This window comes from Pseudorca crassidens, chromosome 15 (genome assembly GCF_039906515.1).
Source record: "Pseudorca crassidens isolate mPseCra1 chromosome 15, mPseCra1.hap1, whole genome shotgun sequence".
Lineage (NCBI taxonomy): Eukaryota > Metazoa > Chordata > Mammalia > Artiodactyla > Delphinidae > Pseudorca > Pseudorca crassidens.
Window position 1 is genome coordinate 20305254 of NC_090310.1, and position 24172 is coordinate 20329425.

The following is a 24172-nucleotide window of genomic DNA, read 5'->3' on the forward strand; positions in this document are numbered from 1 at the left end:
CAAAATATGAGACTATTGAATTCAACAGATATAAAGTTATTCTGTCAAATTGCTGTCAACTTGGTTGGCAACTGCCAACAGTTTGCAGACAAGCTCTGGTTTGGGTGCCAAGGCCTGGAATTGTCTGGGCCCAAATTTCTGGCTTTGCCACTTCCTATTTGTGTGGCTTGAGAAAATTATTTAACTTCTCTGAACCTCTTGAGTTTTACCATCTGTCAAACAGGGCTGGTAATAGTACCTGCCTCATGGTTTGAGCTAATGCAACTGAGGCACGGGGTAAGGACTGGTACTCATGGAAAGCACTTAATAAGCAGAAGGTTCCATTGTGATGATTTTAATTCTCCTTTCCTTGCTGATCTGTGGGAAGAGCCCATGTTGGAAAGGCTGTTGACTACAGATAGAAGAATGTAGATCATTATAATAACTAAAATTAATAGGGTACTCTGGTCAACATTTATGCCTCACAGCAACCTTGCAAGGAAGGTTTCTATTTTTTGTTGTTAATCTCTCTAACAAATTAAGAAATCGATGCACACAGAAGTCAAGTAGAGTGTCCAAGGGGTAGCAGAATTTGAATCAAGGTCTATTTGATCTAAAAGGTCTTGCTTTCAACTACTGGACCCCTGTCCTCTATCTTGGGGACCTCTGGTTTTGGTGGTGGCCTTGTAACTAGCTGAAGGTCACATACATAATCAGTGTTGAGCTGGAGTCTACCTGACTCCAGAGAAGCATTTCCTATCCCGTGCTGCCTCCTGTACTTGGAGATGCAGACAAGCTCATTGTGGAGACAGGGCCGTAGCCTGGCTGTCGTAGTTTATCTTATGACAGGGCCGAAAGCAAGCTCATCACACGAGATGAATTGTGCCGAAGCACAGCAGTAGAGGGCTGCCGTTCGCTCAGGCAAAGCAGCGCCGTCTGTCCTGCTGTGGTAGCTTTTATTAAAGCATTATCTATGTTTACATTTTAAGACTTGTTTTCTTAACATTTCAGAAATGCCAAAGCAGCAACATATGTTTCTATTGATTATACAGACAATAACGGGCTTTCTTGAAAACATGCCGTGCTTCGTCCTTGAGCGCAAAAGCAGCACAAGTTTCCCACCATTATTTTGATTATACTGAAGTAGCACAAGGACATTTCCTTGCGTTCCCACCATTCTGATTACACTGAAGTAGCACAAGGACATTTCCTCGCGTTCCCACCATTCTGATTATACTGAGGACATCTCATGGATCAGTGCCCAAAGCACTCAATGCTTCTTCGCAGGCCCCCGGTTTGCCGGGGGGGCTCAAAGCAATCAGGACTGTTTACAGTTCTGGCTTATTCGCCAGCCCCCAGTTTGCTGGGGCGGGGGGGCATGGGTCACGTCTCCTTTCCATGTCCTCAGTTATTCCGCTACACCTGGCCCAAAGAAGGAAGGGTAAGGGGGGAAATGACAGCCCTGGGAAAACTGTTCACTTTAACTTTTCAGTCAGGAATGATGAAAAAGTAAAATATTAAGTGTTTAAACTTGGGTGAAGAGAAATACAGTGGCATCGAATATTACTTTCGGTTAGTATCTAAAGCCAGCACTTAAAGTGTCAAGTAGACAAAATTTAAAATGTATGATGTGGATAGTCACGTACAGTGCATAGAGGGTATGGGCAAAATGTAATCTTACAGTACTTTTAATTAGTAGTTAATTTTTTTTTTTGTCCAAGGACTTCATTGAATTTGCATAAGTTAGATGCACGTGTGATGTGGCTTCACTGAATAACTGTCTGCTTCTCCTTTGGGTGAAACTTGGCCTTAAGGCAAATGTCAAAGTAGAATGATGGGTGCAGTTGGGGAGATTTGGAGCCATTTTACCCAATGACATGCTCCAAAACTTCAGTGTTCTTCCACTTCCAGGATGAGGGTAAATGAGTCAACCAGCCCAGTCCTCTTCTGTGGCAACCTGCCTGCCTGGGTGCCTGATGGGGAGATGGGACAGGGTAGCGCCATTTCTTAGACTTTGATGTTCCCTGAGACCTTGTGTCACAAGCAGAACTTACTTGCCCCTTGTCTTCCCCATCTTGTCTGAGCTGTTCTCTTCTTCCGCCAGGCTTTTTGCACCTTGGTGGCCTCCGCACTGCCTTGTACAACTACGTCTTTGCCAAGAAGCACGGAGGGAACTTCATCCTGAGGCTGGAGGACACGGATCAGACCCGCCTTGTGCCTGGGGCAGCGGAGAATATAGAGGACATGCTGGAGTGGGCAGGTGAGGCTGGCCGGGAGAGGCCCCTTCTTCAAGGAAGGCGCAGGGAGCAGGAAAAGGAGCCTGAAGGTTTTCTCACATGGCCCAGGGTGGAGAATGCGGAGTCCCTGGAGGAATGAGTACATTTGTGCTGCCTGGGGTGGCAGGTTCCACCTGGAAAGACGCTGAAGTTCCTGGGGCAGGGCAGAATAAAAAGCTCCAAGGCTGTTTGGAGATTCTTGTTTTTATCTCGGAATCTCACTTCCTCCTGGGAGCGGGCAGGAAACACAGGCCAAGTGGAAGATGGACCGGGAGTCTCCAGGGGTGTGGTAAGCCCGAGAAAGCGCCAGCCCAGTTGATGTGGGACTCCTGGCCCAGCTTGTCAAATCTGATTTCCGGGAGGAGCCGGAACTCTGGGGTTTTTTTGTTTTTGATGACTACTTCCCATTGTTAAATCTGAGCTCAGATTTTTTTTTTTTTTAAACCACATTGTACGAGCCAAACAAAACACGTGCAGCTCCTTAAGTCAGTCTCTTTAAGGGAAGTTTAGCCCTGAGGCCAGCTCAGCTCAGGGAGGACGAGGAGGAGTGTATTTGTGTTCCCCAGGTCAGTAGCTGCCTTCCTGTCAGAACAGGTATGACTATTTAAGCTCGCCAAGGAAAAATGCCAAAAACACCAGTCTGTCTTGACATGTGTATTCTAGTCTCAGGTAAATCATTAACTAAATTTTGGGTTCCTGAAGGGCAAAAACTGATTTCATTTCTGTCCTCTACTGTAGAAGGTTATAGCAGAAACTCAGTTGAGATTAGTTGAATAAAAGAATTCATGCACCAAAGTCACTTACTGTGGTCCAGGTAGTGATAGTGTTCAAGCATGGAACCAAGACCCTGCACTCAGTAAGTAGGGGAAGACAGATAAATAACAGGTGAATTCATTCTTACTACAATATTAAGTGATGATAAGTGATGTGGAGGGAAAGGTAGCAGGCGAGGAAACCAGCAGGGAGCAGGTCTTGGAGATGGGGGGGGGGGACTTCCCCAGGGAGGGGACGGTAGAGCAGAGAGTTGCACAAAGTGAGGGGCCAGCCCTCTGGTTACCTAGGGGGAGAATGCTCAAAGCAGTGGGAATAGCAGATGCAAAGGCCCTGTGGAAGCTTAGTGCTGGATGTATTTGAGGAGCAGCAAGGAAGCCAGTGTGGCCCAAGCACGGTGAGGTAAACAGAGGACCTGGAGACGTGAGGACAGGGAGGTTGGCAGGAGCCCGTGATTGGCCACGTGGCGTGGAGCACCTGCTACACCGTGCTAGGCACGAGGGTACCGTGATGAGCAAGACTGCCTGATGTGTCCTGCCCCGAGGAGCCTCCAGCTCGGCGCAACGGTGTGAGCCTTCTGGTGAGGCAGAGGGCAGGGATCCGCACCCCAGGTGGCTCAGTTCTGGAGCTTCTTGCTTTGGGCATCGGTATGTAATTTACATAGGATGAAACTTATCATCTCAAAGTGGTCTTTAGTATATTCACTGAGTTGTATATCCACCACCACTCTCTAATTCCAGAACATTTCCATCACCCCAAAACGAAACCCTGCACCAGGCACTCCCTATTCCTCCTTCCCTCCTGCCCCTGGCAGTCACTAACCTACTTTCTGTCTCTGTGGTTTGCCTATTTGGGACGTTTCATTTTATGTCTGGCTTACACTTAGCATAAGGTTCGTGTATGTCGTAGCATGAATTGGTTTTTCTTTCCCGTTTATGCCAAACTATTCATTGTATGGAAATAACACTTTTTACTTATCCATTCGTCAGTGATTGGGCATTTGGATTGTTTCTGCTTTTTGGTTATGATGAGTAAAACTGCCGTGAACATTTACATACTATTTTTTATGTGACTCTGTTTTCAGTTTTCCTAGTGGAGTCTCTCTTAAACCCTGGAGCATTCCAAATGCTGGACACGTTAAGGGTAGATCAGGAAGGAGCCCCAGATGCACCTAACCCCCCCCCTTCTCTGACAAATGAAGAAATACCAACACCAACAGTACCAACGATGGTCACAGCCAGGACCTGCTGAGCACCGAGATGTGCCAGGCAAAGCGCCAAACCCTTCCCGTAGGCCGTCCCATTCCAGCTTCGTGATGACCCTCAGCAGAAAGTAAATGTTTGTTTCCTTCTTTTGTAAAGGAGGAAATGGAAGCTCTGGTAGGTGTCTTGCCTGGCCTCAGAGATGGCCAGTGCACTTGAACCCAGGCCCCTCAGCCTCCAGAGTCTGTGTGACGTCGGGTGTGCAGGGTTAGCCCTGTCCTCTTCCTAATTTGTTTGAAAGCCATTTCAGGGCAGAAACACCGTCATCCAGCTCTTCTGTGTCCACCCTACCTCTCCCGGAAGCGTTTATAAGTTAAATCTATCCTTTGTGACCTGAGGAAACCAGACCTGGGGTTGGCGGTTCGCTTATAATAGGTCACATTTAATCTAACAGCGTATGTTGCAGCTGTTCTACATGAAGCCATTGCACTAAGCACTGTGTAAGCACTGGTGCGTTTACGTCTCGGTCACTCTGCACAGTAGACTCTCAGCTCCACTTTTCAGAGAAGGAAACCGAGGCTTAGAAAGGCTAAGGAATGCAAGAGGCAGTCCACCAAGTGGTTAAGAGTGCGGACTTGGGGCCAGCTAGCCTGGCTTTGGTCCTTGGCCAGGTGAAATAACACAGCCCCTCTACGCCCCCATGTCCTCCTTACTGAATGGGGGTAATAACGGCCCCTACTGGGTGGGGTGGTTTTGAGCTTTAACAGCGATCACAAAACATAAAAGCAGCCTGGAAGGTGCAAGGCACTATCCCTCGTGACAGCCAGTCAGGGGCAGGGCCAGGAGCCCAGCCAGGCTGAATGGGCTGTCCCTGAACCACGCTTCTCCCAAGTCCCCTGTTCCAGCCCTGCTGGCTTCTCCCTCCCCAGGGCAAGGATGGAGGGAGAGGACGTGCCTGTAAGGGCATGGGCCGTGGAACCAGTGCACCTCCATCCGACTCCTTATCCACCAGCCACATGATCTTGAGCGTTAACCTCTCTGTGTTTTAACTCTTCATCTGGAAAAGGGAAATCATAAGAGTAACAGCCTCATGGATTGTCAGGAGGGTTAGAAGCTTTGCTATATGTGTAAAGCGCTTATAACAGTGCCTGGGAACCAGTGTCTTATGCATCGTAGTTATTACCGTTTGGTGATTATTCTCTGCCTGTGTTGTAGGCATCCCCCCTGATGAGAGCCCCCGCCGGGGAGGTCCTGCAGGGCCCTACCTGCAGTCTCAGCGACTTGCACTCTACGCCCAGGCCACCGAAGCTCTGCTGAAGAGCGGCGCTGCATACCCGTGTTTCTGCTCACCCCAGCGGCTGGAGCTCCTGAAGAGGGAGGCCCTAAGGAACCATCAGACACCCCGGTGAGAGCCCCAGCCTGTCACGGGTGCCTCCCCAGGGGTGGATGTGTTCGTTAGCTCTTGCTGTGTAACAGATTATCCCCAACTGGCTTATCTCAGGGTTTCTGTGGGTCAGGTTTGGGCACAGCTTAGCTGGCTCCTTTGGCTCAGGGTTGCTCTCAAAGCTGCGTCAAGGTCTTGGCCAGGCTTGCAGTTACCTCGAGGCTGGACTCAAAGGATCTGCCTCCATGCCTCTCCGAGGCTGTTGCCTGGAGGCATCTGTTCCGAGCCACGTGGGCCTCTCCACAGGGCAGCTCACAGCTTGGCAGCTGGCTTTCCTCAGGGCAAGCCAGGGAGAAGGCAGGGGAGAGCGAGGAAGGTGGAAGCTACAGCTTCTGCATAACCTAATCAGGGAAGTGACATCTCACGGCTGTGTCGTGCTCTGTGCATCAGAAGGAAGTCACTAGGTCCAGCCCACGCTCAAGGGCGGGGAGGACATGGGAAAAGCACCATGAGGCAGGGATCATTCTCCTCTTCCCCGCTCAAATGGTAGCCCACAAGATACGTGTCATGCAGTTTACAGATCCCACTTACTGTCTTGAGGATTGGTCTGTACGAGTCCATAAATTTTCCTCTGCTTGCGTAGTATTCCATCACAGGGCTGTATCATCACTCACTTGATCAGTTCCTTTCTAATGAACATTTATGTTATCTCTAATCTTTTGTTACTAAAAAAAGGGAACGGTGATGAATAATGTTGACGTACATCGTTTGGCACATGTGCAATGTGTTTGTTGGGTTACCTCCCTAGATTTGGAATTGCAGGTTAATTTATAGCTTTGATAGATGCTGTCTAGAGGCACTCTACTAGCTTGTACTCCCATCAGCATCATAACATTCAAGTTCCAGTTTCAATGAACTATTTGGACAAGGGCTTGGATGCTCATACAAGGTCGTGCCATCCGCTGCAGCATTGCCTTTTTAATCATAAACGGTCTACTTGCCCATTGACAGAAGATTATTTTTTAAAATTACAATCATGTCCTATCCTGGATCCATACAGCCATTTATTTATTTATTTTATACATTTATTGATTTTTGGCTGCATTGGGTCTTTTTTGGTGCGTGCGGGCTTTCTCTAGTTGTGGCGAGTGGGGGCTACTCTTCATTGCAGTGCGCGGGCTTCTCATTGCAGTGACTTCTCTTGTTGCGGAGCACGGGCTCTAGGCGCATGGGCTCCAGTAGTTGCAGCACACGGGCTCAGTAGTTGTGCCTCGCAGGCTCTAGAGCGCAGGCTCTAGATCACAGGCTCAGTAGTTGTGGCACACGGGCTTAGTCGCTCCGCAGCATGTGGGATCTTCCCAGACCGGGGCTCGAACCCGTGTCCCCTGCATTGGCAGGCAGATTCTTAACCACTGCGCCACCAGGGAAGTCCCATACAGCCATTTACGATTGAACATTTAGCTCAGTGTCAAGGATGGTACTTACAAGTGTTACATTTGTGTATCATTTAGGACGCTTTTGGGAGCAAGTAACAAATACTCTGTTTAAAAGGGACAAACCAGAGCTTCTCAACTTCAATGTGCAGAAGAATCACCTGAGGGTCTAGTTAACGGGCAGCTTCTGATTCAGCAGGTCCAGGGTGGGTCCAGCAGGTCCTGAGATGCCGCATTTCTGACAAGCTCCCAGGTGAGGCTGACGCTGGAGGTCCACAGACCACACTTTGAGTAGCCAAAGCATAAACCACATAGACATTCATCTTCTCCTTCTGCAGAAGTCTGCAGGTGGGTGACTCCAGGATGAAGCCAGCAGCTTTGAGAAGGCGAGACTCTATTTTGGCCTGTTGCTGCCTCCCTTGCTGCCCCCCTCCCCCATCAGTTACAAGTGGCTGCAGCACCCTGTGGCTCGCCCGCTTCTCACTTAGAGAGAAAATCTTTCCCAGAACCTTCATCCTCCGCTACCCCACAAGCATACTTTTTTTTGAATCTCAGTGATGGGTCAATGCTTTAGGGGAATGAGATTGCATGCTAAGCAAAATCAGTCATGATTCACCCCCTTGGGTGACATTTGACGTTTCCTCATTAGCAAGGAAGAAGGGAAACAGGCTTGTGACTGCTGTGCTATGTTATCTCACTTAGTTCTCCCACGCAATAACCTTATTATCCCCATTCAAGACTGAGGAGACAGCTGTAAGAGGTAAATGACTTGCCCAAGGTCATACAGTTATCAGAGGCAAAGGTAGGGCTCACGCCCGTCACCACTACTCTTAGTAACTTTTAGTTACTGTGCTGCTCTGCTTCCCAACAGGTATGACAATCGGTGCCGGAGCCTGAGCGAGGCGCAGGTGGCCCAGAAGCTGGCCAAAGACCCCAAGCCTCCCATCCGCTTCCACCTGGAGAGGGAGGCGCCTGCCTTCCAGGACTTGGTGTATGGCTGGAATCGGCATGAGGTGGCCAGTGTGGAGGGGGACCCAGTCATCCTGAAGAGCGACGGCTTCCCCACCTACCACCTGGCCTGTGTGGTGGACGACCACCACATGGGCATCAGCCACGTGCTGCGGGGCTCCGAGTGGCTGGTCTCCACCTCCAAGCATCTGCTCCTCTACCAGGCCCTGGGCTGGCAGCCCCCGCACTTTGCCCACCTGCCCCTGCTCCTCAACAGGGATGGCAGCAAACTGTCCAAGAGGCAAGGGGACATCTTCCTGGAGCATTTTGCTGCCGCCGGCTTCCTGCCAGATGCCTTGCTCGATATCATCACCAGCTGCGGCTCAGGGTTTGCAGGTACCCACTCCCCAAGAGGTACTGGTGGAACCATAGCACTGAAGAGCCAGGGCCTTGGGTCAGGCCGCCTGGCCTTCAGTCCCAGCTGTGCCGCCCACTGGCTGTGTGATCTTATACATGTTCCTTCTCTTATTTGACAAGTGTTTATTGAGCCAGACACCGTGTTACGTGCTTGGGGCTACAATGGTGAACAAGGTAGATGTAATCCCTGCCCTCAAGGATCTTATGATCTGTGAGCCTCGGTTGCCTCATCTGTAGAATGGGCTAAGTGTCTACCTCACAGGGTTAAGTTAGGGTTCACTGAGCTCCTGACTATGAGGCACCAGCACAGTATCTGCCACACAACAGCACAAAAATTACAGATCCTGTGATTATTGTAATTACATTATTAATAGAAGTACAAGTAGGTACTCTGACAGTATTACTAGTATTACTGTGACTCTAGTTTATTCCAAGCTGACCAAAGACTTAGGCCCACATCTTGATGATGCACAAAATAGGATGACCTTTTGGAGGGGGGACGATTTCTGAAAATGTGGCCATAGTCTGCTTCCTGCTTTTTCTGCTCGTATCTCATTTAAACCTTAAAATATCCTTGAGGGGTATTTATTATCCCCACTGTTTGTTAGAAGCTTGTGAGGCTCAGAGAGATTGAGTAACTTGCCGAAGTCACACAGCTAGTGAGGGCTGTGGCAGAGGCTCAAGCCTAACCAGGATGCCCACTGACTGCGTGAGACGGGCCACCGCTCGTGAGAAGCAGCTCGTGCCTCAGCTCTTCTCACTCTGGCTGCACTTTGGAATCCACCAGGAAGCTTATGAAATGCAGTCCTGCTCAGACCCCATCCAAAACCAGTCGGGTCAGATCCCTGGGGCGCAGCCAGGCAGTGAGCAGGCTGTTCTTGCAGCTCGTGTCTTTGAGGGCCGTGAGGGTTGATTTAGCCGGATTGTTTTCAAGCTTTTTGTTCTTTAGTGACAGAACCCTTTCTGCAAATGAAAGCTCACTCGGGCCCTTGGTATATAAAATACCTAGAAGTCGAATCTGTTTGGGCAGCCTCCCTTGTGATTGAAGGTGGAATGGCAGGGTGGGGGGTGGGTGCTGAGCAGCTGGGCCTGCCTCACTTGCAGAGAACCAGATGGGCAGGACCTTGCCAGAGCTGATCTCACAGTTTGACCTGACCCGGGTCACCTGCCACTCAGCCCTGCTGGACCTGGAGAAGCTCCCAGAATTCAACAGGTGAGCGGGGAATCTGGAGCACCCCCAGGAGAAAAGGGCTCACCGGCTGATGCTGGGTCCCCACGGTGGAAGGTCTAGTGGGCTCTGGAGTCACACACACTTGATTTTGACCATGGGCTCAGGTGTCTAGTGCCATGTGACCACTGGTAAGTCACCTAACCTCCTCAAGCCTCTTTTCTCTAAAATGTTTTCTCACCTTAGGCGATTGTTCAGTTAAATTAAGCCTCAAACTATTTTGCACATAGAAAGCGCTCAGTAAAATGGCAGGTACGGTTTTTGTAGTCACCATTATTCCTGCTCAGCCCCTCCCCTACCCAGCCAACACAGTAACAGTGCTGTGTCATGGCATCTGTTTTACATTTCAAGTAGTTCTTCCCTGCGAAACCTCCAGCCACAGTTACAGTTCGGATCACTGTTGCCACGTCTCAGGCTAAGGGCATTAGAGGGAAAGCCAGAGGACAGGTCCATACTTAAGGGCCAGGGACTCTTTGATGTCTTCTCTTGAGCCTTGGTTTGGGGGCAGGCTCTTCTCGGTGCTTTATGGCATGAGCCCAGGGGATTCACATCGACTGCGGGTGTGTCAAGGACGTTACTTCATGTACTTCCCACATCAGACATAAGGTCAGTTGTATGATTTTGCCCTAGTGTGCATACAAGGAGAGCAAGATGTCAGGAAGTTGAATAACCAGCCCAAGTTCAAGTTCACACAGTAATGATGGGCATCTTTTTTTTTATTATTATTTTTATTTATTTATTTTTGGCTGCGTTGGGTCTTCGTTGCGGTGTGCAGGCTTCTCATTGCGGTGGCTTCTTGTTGTGGAGCATGGGCTCTAGGTGCATGGGCTTCAGTAGTCGCGGCTCACGGGCTCTAGAGCACAGGCTCAGTAGTTGTGGCACACAGGCTTAGTTGCTCCACGGCATGTGGGATCTTCCCGGGATCGAACAGAGATCGACAGGGATTGAACTCCTGTCCCCTGCGTTGGCGGGCGGATTCTTAACCACTGTGAGTGGGCATCTCTTGAGTGGGGCATTCAGGAGCAAACAGCGTGCACATTGAATGCAGCCTGTTCTCTACCTTTCTTATCATGGAGAAAGCGATATCCCTGGGAGTAATGGAGTTGGAACGGGGGAGATACTTTGTGACCCATTCCAGTCCTCTGCAAAGCATGAAGGGGAGCCAGAGGGAGACGGCAGTGGGCTTTTGCTTGGGATAGATGCCCTCAGTTTTTGTGCAGCCGAAGCTGTTCTCTTTAGTTGTTTCTGTAATCAAGCCACTGCTATGATTATTTCAGTAACAGTTGTAAAGATAGTAGTTGTCATAGCAGTGCTAGTGGTGTGGTGGAGGTAGTGATGGTAACGAACATTTATCTAGCACTTGGCTACGTCCCAGGCCGTGGACTATCTCAAGCCTGATTTCTTTCTTCCCACTGTCTCATCTAACTACTAAGGAGGTCCTAGAAACAGTTTCAGTACAAATTTCATGTGATTTCTCTTCATTCGTTTTAGAAAGTGATGGTTTTGGGCCAGTGAGTGCTCCAGATTGCTTCCCAGACGGTCTCATCCTTCCACCCTGTGTTCAGACTCCCTGCCCGTCTCCAACTGCCGGGTGTGGCAGTAACGCAGGCCTGGTACTCAGTGCTTTACAGACAGCTCCTCATTTACTCTGCCCAGCGCCCTGTGAGGGAGGCCCCGTTGTTCCCACAGTAACAGACAAGCACCCTGAGCTCCGAACGGTTGTGTAACTTGCTGCAGACATCTGGCAAAGCTGGCTTCACCCACAGGCCTGTGCAGTCTCAGAGCCCATGAGATGATCAAGAGTCCCTTGCTGCCTACCTTTCTTCTGCGGCAGGGACAGGGGCCCAAGCGCCTACAGAATGGCCCTCGGCCCCTTGCTGCTCGCTCTCTTGGGTCCCTCCAGTCGTGCTGGGGACAGGGTGAGGGCAGCCCAGAGACAGGACTGACAGGGCCTGGTTTGAGGCTTGGAGTCTTAGAGGCTTTGTTGCTTCTGAAGGAGGGAACAAGGCGGTTAGAAGAATTCTGAAAAGGGAAAGATTTGACCTGACAGGAAAACTTGAGCTTTTTAACTGTGAGCCGTGAATTCAGAGAACTGTGCCGTCTGGACATGGCTTTGAATCCTAGAAATCCATATTCTCGACCTCTGCCCTTTTGCTCCAGAGCCCCATGCTTTGAACTCTGCGAGGAGGCAGGCACCGCCAGGTTCTGCTTTGTAAACTCAGGTGCCTGTTGAGGCCAGGCAGGTAGCTCAGAGGAGGGTGGCGGGCCATGTGAGAGGCCCTGGGGAGCAGAGGGACGGGCAGACCTTCGGCACCCTCCTCTCTGCTCCAGCCGGAAGGTGTCATTCTTCAAACCCCACCCACTCCACTGGGGAAGAGGGTTGTCTGGGCTGGAGATGCCCGTGGCAGGACGGTCCCTTGGCTTCCCCGGCAGGCTGCACCTCCGCCGGCTGGTGAGCGATGAGACCCAGAGACGCCAGCTGGTGGGGAAGCTACAGGCTCTCGTGGAGGAGGCATTCGGGAGCCAGCTGCAAGACAGGAATGTGCTGGACGCAGCCTACGTGGAGAGGATCATCCTGCTGAGACAGGTGTGGTGTCGGGAGCTCGGGGGGGACCCAGGGAGCGGGTGGCGCCCCACTCCTCCCCCTCCCGCTGCGTCAGAGCCCCATCCCAGGACGTTCAGTGACCGCCTCTTCCCCCAGGGTCACATTTGCCACCTGCAGGATTTGGTCTCCCCAGCGCACTCCTACCTGTGGACTCGCCCTGCTGTGAGTCGAGCGCAGCTGGGCGCCATCTCGGAGAAGGTGGACATCATTGCCAAGCGTGTGCTGGGGTGAGTGTCCGCAGGCTGAGTTCAGGGTTCTGCACCTCTCTTCCCTCTCTCCCCACCAGGGCCCCCCTTCACTCCAGGGCTCGGCTGTCAGGCCTGCAGTACAGCCCCAGAGCTAGCGAGAGGTTCTCCATGAGACGATCACTCACGGCTCTCTTGGCGGAAGGGCTGACCCTGAGGAGCCCAGGCTCTCCCAGGAAGAGGCGGTGGTCTGGCGCTGGGATCGGACCCACCTGGGTTCCGTTCCCGCCCCACCCCTCGCTGGCCCAGTTAGTTCACTTGCCCAGGGGGCTTCGATTTGTCCAAGTGACTGCACGTCCTTGAGCTTCCATTTCCTCATCTATAGGGTGGAGATGATACAAGGTCTTATTTTAACAGTAGCAGAACTCTCCAGATTACGAGGGCACAAAGTGCAACCAAAATGGGCTTAAGCAAGGGGGGGAATGATTGGTTTACGTAATTGCAGAGGCTAGGAGAAGAGCCAACTTGAGGTCCAGCTTAAAGCTGGGGCCAAAAATACGGCACCAAGACCTAATTTCTCCCTCTGCCCCTTTGACTTTCTCCCCCACTCCTCCACGCCCGCTACTCCTTCTGCAGGGGTTCTGTATCGGGTAGATGGAGCGTCGGATGCTCTACCAGACAAGACAAACGCCTTTCTCCCTTACCATCCAGAGCAGGCAGTTTGGGCTGAAGAGCTTTCTCCACATCTCCAGGGTCCTGTCATCCCTGGGTTTTGCTCTTGTCCCCATGGTCCATGGTGGCTCACAATTCAGCCAGAGGAAGAATGAGGGAAGGGAGAGGGGGACGGGATACTCCTCCCCCTTAGGGACTTGACTTAAAAGTGACACACTCGTTTCCACCTGCATCCCGCTGGCCCGAACGCCTGTCTTACGGCCACTCCAAGCTACAAGGGAGTCTAGAAAATGTAGTTTTTACCTTGGGGACCAGGTGCCCAGCTGAAAATTGTGTCAGTACACATGAGAGGGAGAAAGGATACCAGGGGCAGAAGCAGCCTCTCTCACAGTCTCCACTGTGGTGGTTAAGACAGCAAAACCTTAGCCTCCGGCTCCAGCTGTGTCCTAAGAGTCACTCTGATGGGGCCTGATTGGCCTGGTTTTTCTGTCTCTGAACTAGTCACTGAGGCCTGGAGAATGTGATGTGCTGACTGGCTTAGGTTAGGTCATACGTGGGACCCTGAGTGGACCCCCCCCCCCGCCCCCGCCCCTGACCCAGCCAAAGCACATGGGCTGAGGATGGAGCCGGGTAGTTCCACAGGGAGAGTTAGGGCCTGTGGAGAGAGTTATAAAGATTAAATTAGATAATAATAGCAAACACTCGTGTGGGTTTGCTTACACATGTGCCTACAGCATGCTGTGTTATATATCATATACGTTAGATGTGTACACGGATACGTGTGCATGCTATGTGTGTGTGTACACTTGAATTCAGAGCAACCTAATAAAGGAACTCCTGTTAGCCCCATTTTAGCAGGTGAGGAAATCAAGGCACAAAGAGGTTGAGTAACTTGTCTAAAATAATACAGCTAGTAAATTGAAGGAGCAGGGATTGAGACGCAAGCCGGCCGGGGCGAGAGACCGTATGTCCAGTCGTATTCTCTGTTGCTTATCTTTGGTGTAAAGTACTTGGACAGCCCCTGATAGCAAGCAGCCATCACAAGTCTTCCCTCCTACTCAGCCCCCAGCAGAAAGGCAGTCCCAAACAGCAGCTTCCTTTGTGAAATGTCTGTGGATTCAAGGAAATGTGTATACAGCTCCATTCTTCCAATTTTTTGAATTTAAAACTTAATGGTTATTAATACATTCAAACCTCTTGAACCTCTAGGTTTAAAACCTAGAAATTATTTTGAAAGGCATATATCAGGAGTCCCATTTTTAATCCTTGTCCCCTGTCTGCCCTGTTCCAGAACCCTCTCTGGATGTTACTACTATTCATAACTATATCTAAATAACCCTTAGTTTTCAGCTTTTTTACACAAAAGGTACAATACAGGGAATTCTCTGGTGGTCCAATGGTTAGGACTCAGTGCTTTCACTGCCGAGGGCCTGGGTTCAGTCCCTGATGGGCAACTAAGATCCTGCAAGCCAAGCAGTGCGGCCAAAAAAATACGATACAATAACACTGTTGTCTTTGGGTGGGATTTTTGTGTTATTTTTATTTTTTTAGTGAAGTATAGTTGATTTATAATATGTTAGTTTCAAATGTACAACATAGTGATTCAGTATTTTTATAGATTATACTTCATTTAAAGTTTACAAAATAATGGCTGTATTTCCCTAAGTGTCTATATGTGTTTTTTTGCTTGTTTGTCTGTTTGTTTTTCCCTTAACAATTTATCTTTAGATCTGTCCAGGGCTTAGAAGAGCATCCTCATTCTTTTCCCAGCTACAGCTATTCCCTTTTTATACCACTTTACTATGATTTATATAATTCATATCCTATTGGTGGACATTTGGGTTGCTTCCAAATTTTGCAGTTACAGACAATCACAGTGAGTAACCTTGAATAGACATCATTAAGCACCCTTACAAGTAAATCTCCAGGATAAATTCCCAAGAGGTATTATTAGTAATAATACTCCCTTAATTTAGGACATTCCACACGAGGCTGTTAGTTCTAGTTCACTGGGCTAATGTCTTACCTCCCCACCCCTGCCATGGGATTAGATTTTAGAGACCCTCGGGGGCTCCCACTGAAGGCAAGAAAGCTGACGCCCAAATATTTAGAAGCTGCCGGATCTCTGGAAGTCCCTCTGTGCCCACACCAAGGCCTGGACCAGCTCTAACATGCCCTGGCTGCCAGTGTTGGCTGCCTGGGGCCTGTTACTCTCACCAGCTCCTTGGCAGCCTGCTTCCCCACAGTGACATTGAGGAGTGTGTTTGGTTTTTTCCCACATTACATTTTTGGGTTTTTTTGAAGTATAGTTGGTTTACAATGTGTTAATTTCTGCTATATAGCAAAGTGATTCAGTTATACATATTCCTTTCCATAGTCTTTTCCATTATGGTTTATCACAGGATATTGACTATAGTTTCCTGTGCTCTGTGGTAGGACCTTGTTGTTTATCCATTTTATACATAATGGTTTGCATCTGCTAGTCCTAAACTCCCAATCCTTCCCTCCCCCCACCCCGCCCACCCTTGGCAACCACAGGTCTGTTCTCTATGTCTGTGAGTCTGTTTCTGGTTTGTAGATATGTTCATTTGTGTCATATTTTAGATTCCACATATAAGTGATATCATGGTATTTGTCTCTTTCTGAGACTTACTTCACTTCGTATGATAATCTCTAGGTGCATCCATGTTGCTGCAAACCACATTACATTTCATATTTTCAATATTTCCTCTTCTCCATTTCATAAATAGCAATCATGTGGTCCGGTTTTAAGATGCAATACAGATGATTATGTTTCTCAAATTGAAACTGAATTGCTCAAGTACTGGAGTGAGTAAGGAAATCTGCACTAAAAGGCTTTTTGTTTCAATTCCTCATGAACCCAGTCCCTGAGCCGGTAGCCCTCCACCCTGAGCTGATGTGGGGAATGGAGTGTCTGGGCCCTTTTGGGAGCAGGTGGTGTCAGAGGTGGCGTCGAGGATCGTCTGCACTAGTGAAGATCTCCAGCCTCGGTCCCTCTTCCGTGTGGAATGACTCCCCCTGCCCTGCTCCTGTCTCTTGCTCTAACTCAGAATCAGGGCTGGGACGAAGTTTTTGCAAGTCGTGCTCTGACTAATTGGGGACTTTCTCTTGAGCTCAAACGTGCTTTGGGGAGAGGGTCTCAGCTGGACTGCCAGGAAAGGGGGGAATGGTTGCTGGCCTGTTTTAGTTCCTTAAGTGTTTCATTTGTGGGCAAAGAATGGTTGTAGCAAGTTGGCGGCAGGGACATTACTGGAGCTGGGGTCTCCCGATTTCCTTCTTTCAGCTCTTCTCCGCTACATCCCCCAGAAGTCTTGAAGCTGTGTTTCAGATCATTTCCCAGAGGGCTTCATTCTTCCATCCTATGTGTAACCCAATCCTAAGTGTCTTTTCAGATCCTCTTGCAATGTCTCTGAGCTCTTGGATGTAATAAATATTAGCTAATATTTAACTTCTAATTGAAATATAAGAGCTCATCCTTTCAAGTACTTACCATCTGTTCAGGCAATGTACTTAGTGCTTTACAAGTTTTAACTTAGCCCCACCATAGCCCTGTGAGGTGCAGACACTTATTATTCCCACTTTACAGGTGAGAAAACTGAGGCATGAAGATTACATGGCACAGGTAGTAATCAGTAAATCCTCTATGGTTTCCTCTTAGTTTCCCTATTTTATGCCCACTTGCTTGGATTCTCTGTGTTTGTAGTCTCTTGGTGGTTGTTTCTTCCGCAACTAGGATGGGGATGGGGGTAGTAGATATCCCCCACCCACAAGGCAGGCTTGAACATTGGTTGTGCTGTTAATGTATATTGTAGCTGATGGATGAATCTTCTGAAGTCCTCCCTTCCACCCACTTGCCACTGGCCCATGCTGGCCCCTTATAGACTGGCCCTCTTCTAGGCTTTTAGAAGGACCCGGTATGAGTTTAACTCAGGACATGCTGAACGGAGAACTGAAGAAGCTGTCAGAAGGTCTGGAAGGCACCAAACACAGTAACGTGATGAAGCTCCTCCGAGTGGCCCTCAGTGGACAGCTGGTGAGGCGGGTGGCTGGACTGTGTCCTGGAGCCCTCATTTATCCACTCAGCTAACATTCACCGGCAGCACTAAGCTCAGTTTGGGGGCTGCAAAGATGAATGAAACATGACCACCCCCCTCATTCAGTCATTCAACAGACAATACTTACTGAGTACCTACCATGTGTAAGCACCATACTAGGTACAGTGGATACGGTAGTGAGTGAAACACATGTGCTCCCTGCCTTCATGGAGCCGGCGGTTGACTGGGGCTATTGGACCTACCAACCCAGCAAGAGCAGGCTTCTGGGACCCATCCTTAGAAATCAAAGCCCGTAAAATGCAGACTCTGCTCCTTGGGATGCAGGCAGCAGTGCTGGGGTTGGCCTAGGGGTAACTTCTGCAGACCAAGTTGGGTGTTCATTCCTCAGGCATCTTAAGGCAATGTTTTCTCTTTTTGTTCTTAGCAAGGACCTCCTGTAGCTGAGATGATGTTGTCCTTGGGACCAAAGGAAGTGCGGGAACGAATACAGAAGGTGCTTTCCAGCTAGAGAGAAGGAGTGCAGGACAGCAGAGGTGGCCACAGGAACTGTTCTTGTGGGACCTGCCCTCAGAGGGGAGGAGCAGGAGGCCTGGGGCCCATCGGAAGCTTGTGGAAGGAACCAAGAATGGACACACAACCTCTGGGTGCACAGGTGCATTTATGGCTCCACGCCAGGCCCATCCTTATCAGTTGGCCAGGGTCACCGAGCCCCCCTCACCTACCTGACGCTGGAAAGGAAGGCCTCACTTATGGTTCTGACACCACAGTACACAGCAGAGGTTAGGAGCTGGCTCACTGAGCAGTCGCAGCTCATGTTTTAGTCTGCTCGGGCTGCTATGAAAAAATAGCACAGAATGGTGGCTTAAATAACAGAAAATGATTTTCTCACAGTTGTGGAGGCCAGCAGTCCAAGATCAGGGTGTTGGCAGGTTTCGTTTCTCCTGAGGCCTCGCTCCTTGGTTTGCAGACGGCTGCCTTTTTGCTCTTTCCTCACAAGGCCTTCCCTCTGTGCCCTGGGTACCTCTGTTTGTCCAAAGGCCCTCTTAAGAGGACACCAGTGAGATTGGGTTAAGGCCCACCCTCACGGCCCAGTTTGAACTTAATCACTTCTTTAAAGGCCCTGTCTGCAAATTTTGTCACATTCTCAGGTACAGAGAGGTTAGGGCTTCACATGTGAGTTTTGAGGGGAGCACAACTCAGCCCATGCATAACAGCTTGGCAGCAGCCTGGATCCCTGGGTCCCAGTTCTCGGGCCCAGTTTGACTTTGTTTTTTAATTTATTTATTTTTGGCTGTGTTGGGTCTTGGTTGCTGCGCACAGGCTTTCTCTAGTTGCGGTGAGCGGGGGCCCGCTCTTCGTTGTGGTGCGTGAGCTTCTCATGGCGGTGGCTTCTCTTGTTGTGGAGCACGGGCTCTAGGCACACGGGCTTCAGTAGTTGTGGCACGTGGACTCAGTAGTTGTGGCATGCGGGCTTAGTTCCATGGCATGTGGGATCTTCCCAGACCAGGGCTGGAACCCGTGTCCCCTGCATTGGCAGGTGGATTCTCAACAACCGTGCCACCAGGGAAGCCCCCAGTTTGAGTCTGGAGCAATGACTGACAAGCTGGGCCGAAGTGGCTTGTTAGACTTTCTTTGGGGCTTATAAGGGAAGAACCCACAAATCTGCCCAGGGGGAACACTTAACGTTTTATACTACTCTTTGTCCTTGGGCTTGGGGCAGCCTGTATCTCCCTTCCCTAAAGTTTGTCTCTTCCTCTTTTCCAGTTCTCCCCCGGTCCTTGGACTGGAGACCTCTACCCTGCCTGCTCTGCATCTTTTTCTTCATATTTGCCTCCTTCTTCCACCCATCATTTGTAAATCACTGTCTGTGGGTTTCTGAAATGAGATGTTCTTCTTGGGGTGAATAGGAATAGCTGAAGTGGAAGGAGGATGGTGGCCGGCTACAAAGACCCCTACACAGCTACTGGGCTTCCCCTTTGTAGCCCCCAGTCATCGCTGCCTCCTGGCATTCACACTGAATAGGGCTGACTTCTGTGTGGTGTGTCATGGCTTCCATGTTGTTCTCTTGGATCCCTTACTCTGTGGGAAGCCAGCTTCCACACTGTGAAGACAGTCAGAGAGACAAGGATCGGAGGCCTTTGGACAACAGCCGTATGAATGGACCATCTTGGGAGTCAGTCTTCCAGCCCCAGTCAAGCCTTCAGATGACTGCAATGCTGGCTGACATTTGACTGCAGCGTTCTTTTTTTTTTTTTTTAATTGGAGTGTAGTTGCTTTACAATGTTATGTTTGTTTCTGCTGTACAGCAAAGTGAATCAGCCACACGTATACATATATTCCCCTCTTCCTTGGATTTCCTTCCCATTTAGTCACCACAGAGCATTGAGTATAGAGTTCCCTGTACTATACAGTAGGTTTTCGTTAGTTATCTGGTTTATACGTAGTAGTGTGTATGTGTCAATCCCAATCTCCCAATCCATCTCACCCCCTCATCCCCCTTAGTATCTATACATTTGTTCTCTATGTCCCTGTTTCTGCTTTGCAAATAAGTTCATCTGTACCATTTTTCTAGATTCCACATACGTGTTAATATACGATATTTGTTTTTCTCTTTCTGACTTACTTCACTCTGTATGAAAGTCTCTAGGAACATCCTCGTCTCTGCAAATGGCACAATTTCGTTCCGTTTTATGGCTGAGTAACATTCCATTGTATATATGTACCACATCTTCTTTAGCCATTCCTCTGTTGATGGACATTTAGGTTGGTTCCATGTCCTGGCTATTGTAAAAAGTGCTGACTGCAGCCTTCTTGAAAGATCCTGAGCCAGAACCACTAAGCAAAGTTGCTCCTGAATTTCAGACATACAGTTATGAGATAATAAATATTTATTGTTTAAAGCCACTTAGCTCTGGGATAATTTGTTACCCAGTAAGAAATTGCTAATACACTGTCCTTTTCCAGGGGAATAGGGAAAGGGGATTAAAGAATTTGCTGAGTTTCACAGAGACCTAATCCTTGCTTGAAAAGTACATCAGATAAAGTTCTTTGATGGCAAGCAATGGAAACCAGCTCTGCCTAACTTAGGTTTCTTGGAGACTTTAAGTTTATGGGAGTTTAAATTTGTGAGAAAGTCATAGACTCTATGGGAAAGCCAAAGAACCAGGTCTTGGAAAAGACAGGAACCAGGGAAGCTCTGAGCATGCAGGCAGCAGGAGCTCATGGCCAGTCTTGTCTGTGTTCTTCAGTGGGAACACATGAACTCTTAACTATTTTTTGTTATGGTTTCTCTGTATTTTTTCCCCTTCAGTTTTGGATGATTCAGCTAAAGATTCAGATTCTAAGAAGAGAGTGGTTGGGAGGTCATGTTACCATTCCTCAGCCAGGAATATATCCAATGGAGGAAAAGTTCCCAAGGAGAAGTAGGGTGGTTTTTCCAGAAGAAGGGGCAATGGCAGAAACAACAGGTGTTCCGCCAAAGGGGACACAGAATAATAATGCTTGCAATTTATTTTGCGTTCACGTGAGCCTCAACCACTTCTGGGTTTCAAATTATGCTGGTAGGGGACTTCCCTGGTGGTTCAGTGGCTGAGACTCCATGCTCCCAACGCAGGGGGCCTGGGTTCGACCCCAGGTTGGGGAACTAGATACTGCATGCATGCCGCAACTGGGAGTCTGCATGCTGCAACTAAGACCCGGTACAACCAAAATAAGTAAATAAATATTAAAAAAAAATTATGCTGGTAAACAGTTTAGTTCATCATCTCTTTAAATCTTCCCAACCCCATGAGACAGGCATTATTATTATGGTTGTTGTTTCTATGTTTTAGATAGGGAGACTGAGGCTCAGAAAAGTTGATCAACTCTTCTGAGGTTTTAGTATGAGGCTTACGACAACCCAGAGTCCAACCTCAACTCTTGTCACTCTGAGTGACATCAGAGGCTTCGATTCTAAGACATCAAATATGCTTACAAGAAACTCTAGATCTTGGTTAGGGAATCTGACTGTTTTAACAAAATGAGTGATCAAATTGCTGAGTCGATAAAGTTGTGGCCACTTCCTCGGTTGGAGTGAGTTGTCTGAGAAGCAGCATGTATCCTCTGCTCTGGGGTTTTGCTCAGGATCAGAAGGAATGTGTAAAAGGACTTCACAGTTTAAATAACCTCAAGTCCGTCCCCCAGTGTTTTTTCAGAGTATAGTGAAGTGAAGGCCATAGAGGCCAACTGTCTAGACTCAAAAACTGGTTCTGCCACTTACTGTGTGACTTCTGTAGCTCAGTTTCCTCATTTGTTAAAATGGGGATAACAGTTGTATCTGTCTCAGCAAATTGTAAGAATCAAAATAGATGACATATGTAAAGTTCTTAAAACAGTGCCTGGCACTCAACAAATGTTATCAATTACAGTCATCCTCATCACCAGTATTTTCATCCTTAGAGATGCTGATCTTGGTTGCAACACATAGAAACACACTCAGACTAACTTAAACCATGAAAGTAATTTACTGGAAGATTTAGGACCCACAGATCCCAAGGGCAGGACTTCCAGCTGGACTTTACAAGAGACTGGAATCTGTACCCAAAAACCTATTAGGACCCAACACACTCACCTTTATCCCTCTGAAACTGCAGTTTCTAACCTTCGTCTCTGTCTGGGTGTCTGCTACTCTCATCTTTCTTCTGCAGGCTGGCTTTCTCTTATCTCTGCAGCTGTTGAACAACTGCCCCAGCCCTAAAGCTGAATCATCTCCCCTCTGCTACACTGCCAATTCAATAACTAGTATTCCATGTCCAAAATCCCAGGAGAGAATCTGATTGGCCTAGCTTGGGTCAGCTGTCTACCCCTGGTCCAATCAACTGTGGCCAGTGGGACAGAGTCATGTAAGCAATCATGGCTGCAGGAGACCACTCTAGTGATGGAGAGGGCCGTTCCTCCCCCTGAGCGTATTCTCTTTCCATGGAGTTTAGAGTATACCTTTGCCAGAAAATTACTATTTTTCTGTAGGCAACTTTGGAATCTCATTCATATTGCCTTTATCCTAGCTTATTTTTTTCCTCATAATGCTTATTACTATATGAAATTATATAGTGTATTTGTACATGTTTATTGTCTGTCTTACTCTAAAGATAAGATTGAGACAGGCAATAAGTTTTTCTTATTCTTGGTCGTAACCATAGCACCTGACACATTGTCTGACACAGTAGGGAGTCAGGTAAGCTCTCATGATGAAAAAAATGTTTGAGGCCTTCATCAGTCAGATCAGTTTCTTCAGAAGTGGCAATTATCAGCTGATCTAACTCTGCCAGATTCCAACAGTTTCCCAGTTTCACTTTCATTGACTCTGGGGAATCACATCTCTTTTGCAAGATTTGCAGTTGTAGTTAGCTATCTGATGTATTGCCTGTAAATTGCACCAAATCCAGCTATCTGTGAGAAACTGACCTTTGACAAAGACTTTGAAGACTGAGATAGATGGAATACTTCAATATAGAGGGGTGTTTAGTGGGACCTAAATTAGAAATTGTCTAATTGATTAAATATGTTTGTCTTATGATGAAATTCCCTACCTTCCCAGGGACCAGGATAATAAATACTTAGAAAATGAGGACTTCCTGGGTGAGGGCAGAACCCAGAGAGGGTAGTTCATGCGTTCATGTTCATAGATGTCAGAGGACTTTACAGATGAAGTGACCTTTGAACTGGGTTCTGAGGGATGAGTAGGAGTTTCCAGATCAGTGGGGGTTGGAAGGTATTCCAAACAAAAGGATGAAAGAGAATTTCACCAAGTTGGGTGGAGCCAAGGGTAGGAGTTGAGGGAGTGGGAGAAGTAGCTGAGAAACCAGGCAGAGGGAAATCCAAACAGCCCTTCTTTGCCAGGTTAAGGGTATCAAGGTGCCATCTGATGCAAATAGCAAAACATCCAGATTCAAACCAGCTTGAAAAGGAAGATTTAGTATCCCGCAAAGCAGGAAGTTCGGGGGTATGGCAGGCTCTGGGGTTGGTTAATTAAGCGTTCAGTGACCTCAGTGAGGTCTTAGGGTCTTTCCATCTCTTTGTTCTATTGGCCCCAGCATTGGCAACAGCCTTGGGTTGGTTCTCTCTGCTCACAATTGTCTGCCTAAAGTGCTCGGGCCTCTCTGCACTTCATGTTGTCAGAGAGAGCGTGGCTTTCTGTGTCTCTCTCCCTGAAAGCAAGGAAACTTTTCTCCAGCACCTTCCCCTTCGTGACTTCCCCATTCTTCAACCTGTCCCTTCGGGGAAGTGGGTGGGGGAGTCCCCATAGATCAGTCAGACCCAGAGCTGGGGGCGGGGCCAGCTCTTCCCTGGGTTCCTGGACAAAGTGGGGGTCCATTAGCGAAGACATGAGTTGGGTCTTCATGAAGTGGAAGGTGAGGAGCCACTGAAATGCTTTAAGTAGGGAAGTGACAAGATCAGATTTGTGTTTTTTTTAAAGATCATTCCGGCAGCTTTGCTGAAGAGAGATTTGAGCAGGGCTGGCCCAGGAGCGGGGAGCCCTGGTAGGAAAATGAGACGTGAAAGAGGGAAACAAGATAAAGCCATGTTTCATCCTCACAGCCTGACCGCCCCCCCCTCCCAACCCCATCTACCTTTCCTGCTTCACTTCACTCATTCCTGCCACACGCGCCCCCTTCTCTTGTCTCCCGCCATGTAAGCCTTCCTTTGTGCCGCTATTCTGTCTGGAATACTCTTGTCCATATGCACTTTTTTTTTTTTTTTTTTTTTTGCGGTACACGGGCCTCTCACTGTTGTGGCCTCTCCCGTTGCGGAGCACAGGCTCCGGACGTGCAGACCCAGCGGCCATGGCTCACGGGCCCAGCCGCTCTGCAGCATGTGGGATCCTCCCGGACCGGGGCACGAACCCGCGTCCCCTGCATCGGCAGGCGGACTCTCAACCACTGTGCCACCAGGGAGGCCCTGTCCATATGCTCTTCTGCCCTTTTGCCTGGTCAGCTCTCTCTCAGCCTTCAGATCTTT

The 24172-nt window shown here is 48.8% G+C and overlaps 1 protein-coding gene across 8 annotated transcripts in view; it reads left to right on the forward strand.

Annotated features, from left to right (window-relative positions):
* The window catches only part of EARS2 (glutamyl-tRNA synthetase 2, mitochondrial), a 22356-nt gene extending 2276 nt beyond the window's left edge, over window positions 1–20080 (forward strand). For 2 of the 8 annotated variants that reach the window (XM_067706393.1, XM_067706386.1), the window contains exons 2-9: window positions 2084–2239; window positions 5444–5633; window positions 7917–8389; window positions 9515–9623; window positions 12072–12225; window positions 12340–12470; window positions 17019–17154; window positions 17601–20080. In XM_067706393.1, the coding sequence (XP_067562494.1) occupies window positions 2224–2239; window positions 5444–5633; window positions 7917–8389; window positions 9515–9623; window positions 12072–12225; window positions 12340–12470; window positions 17019–17154; window positions 17601–17684 (1293 nt within the window). In that variant the 5' untranslated portion in view covers window positions 2084–2223 and the 3' untranslated portion in view covers window positions 17685–20080. Of the gene's footprint in view, window positions 1–2083; window positions 2240–5443; window positions 5634–7916; window positions 8390–9514; window positions 9624–12071; window positions 12226–12339; window positions 12471–13064; window positions 14761–15985; window positions 16570–17018; window positions 17155–17600 lie in introns of those variants that run through there. The other 6 variants (XM_067706387.1, XM_067706388.1, XM_067706390.1 and 3 more) reach the window with 6 other exon arrangements.
* Window positions 20081–24172: the final 4092 nt, after the last annotated feature.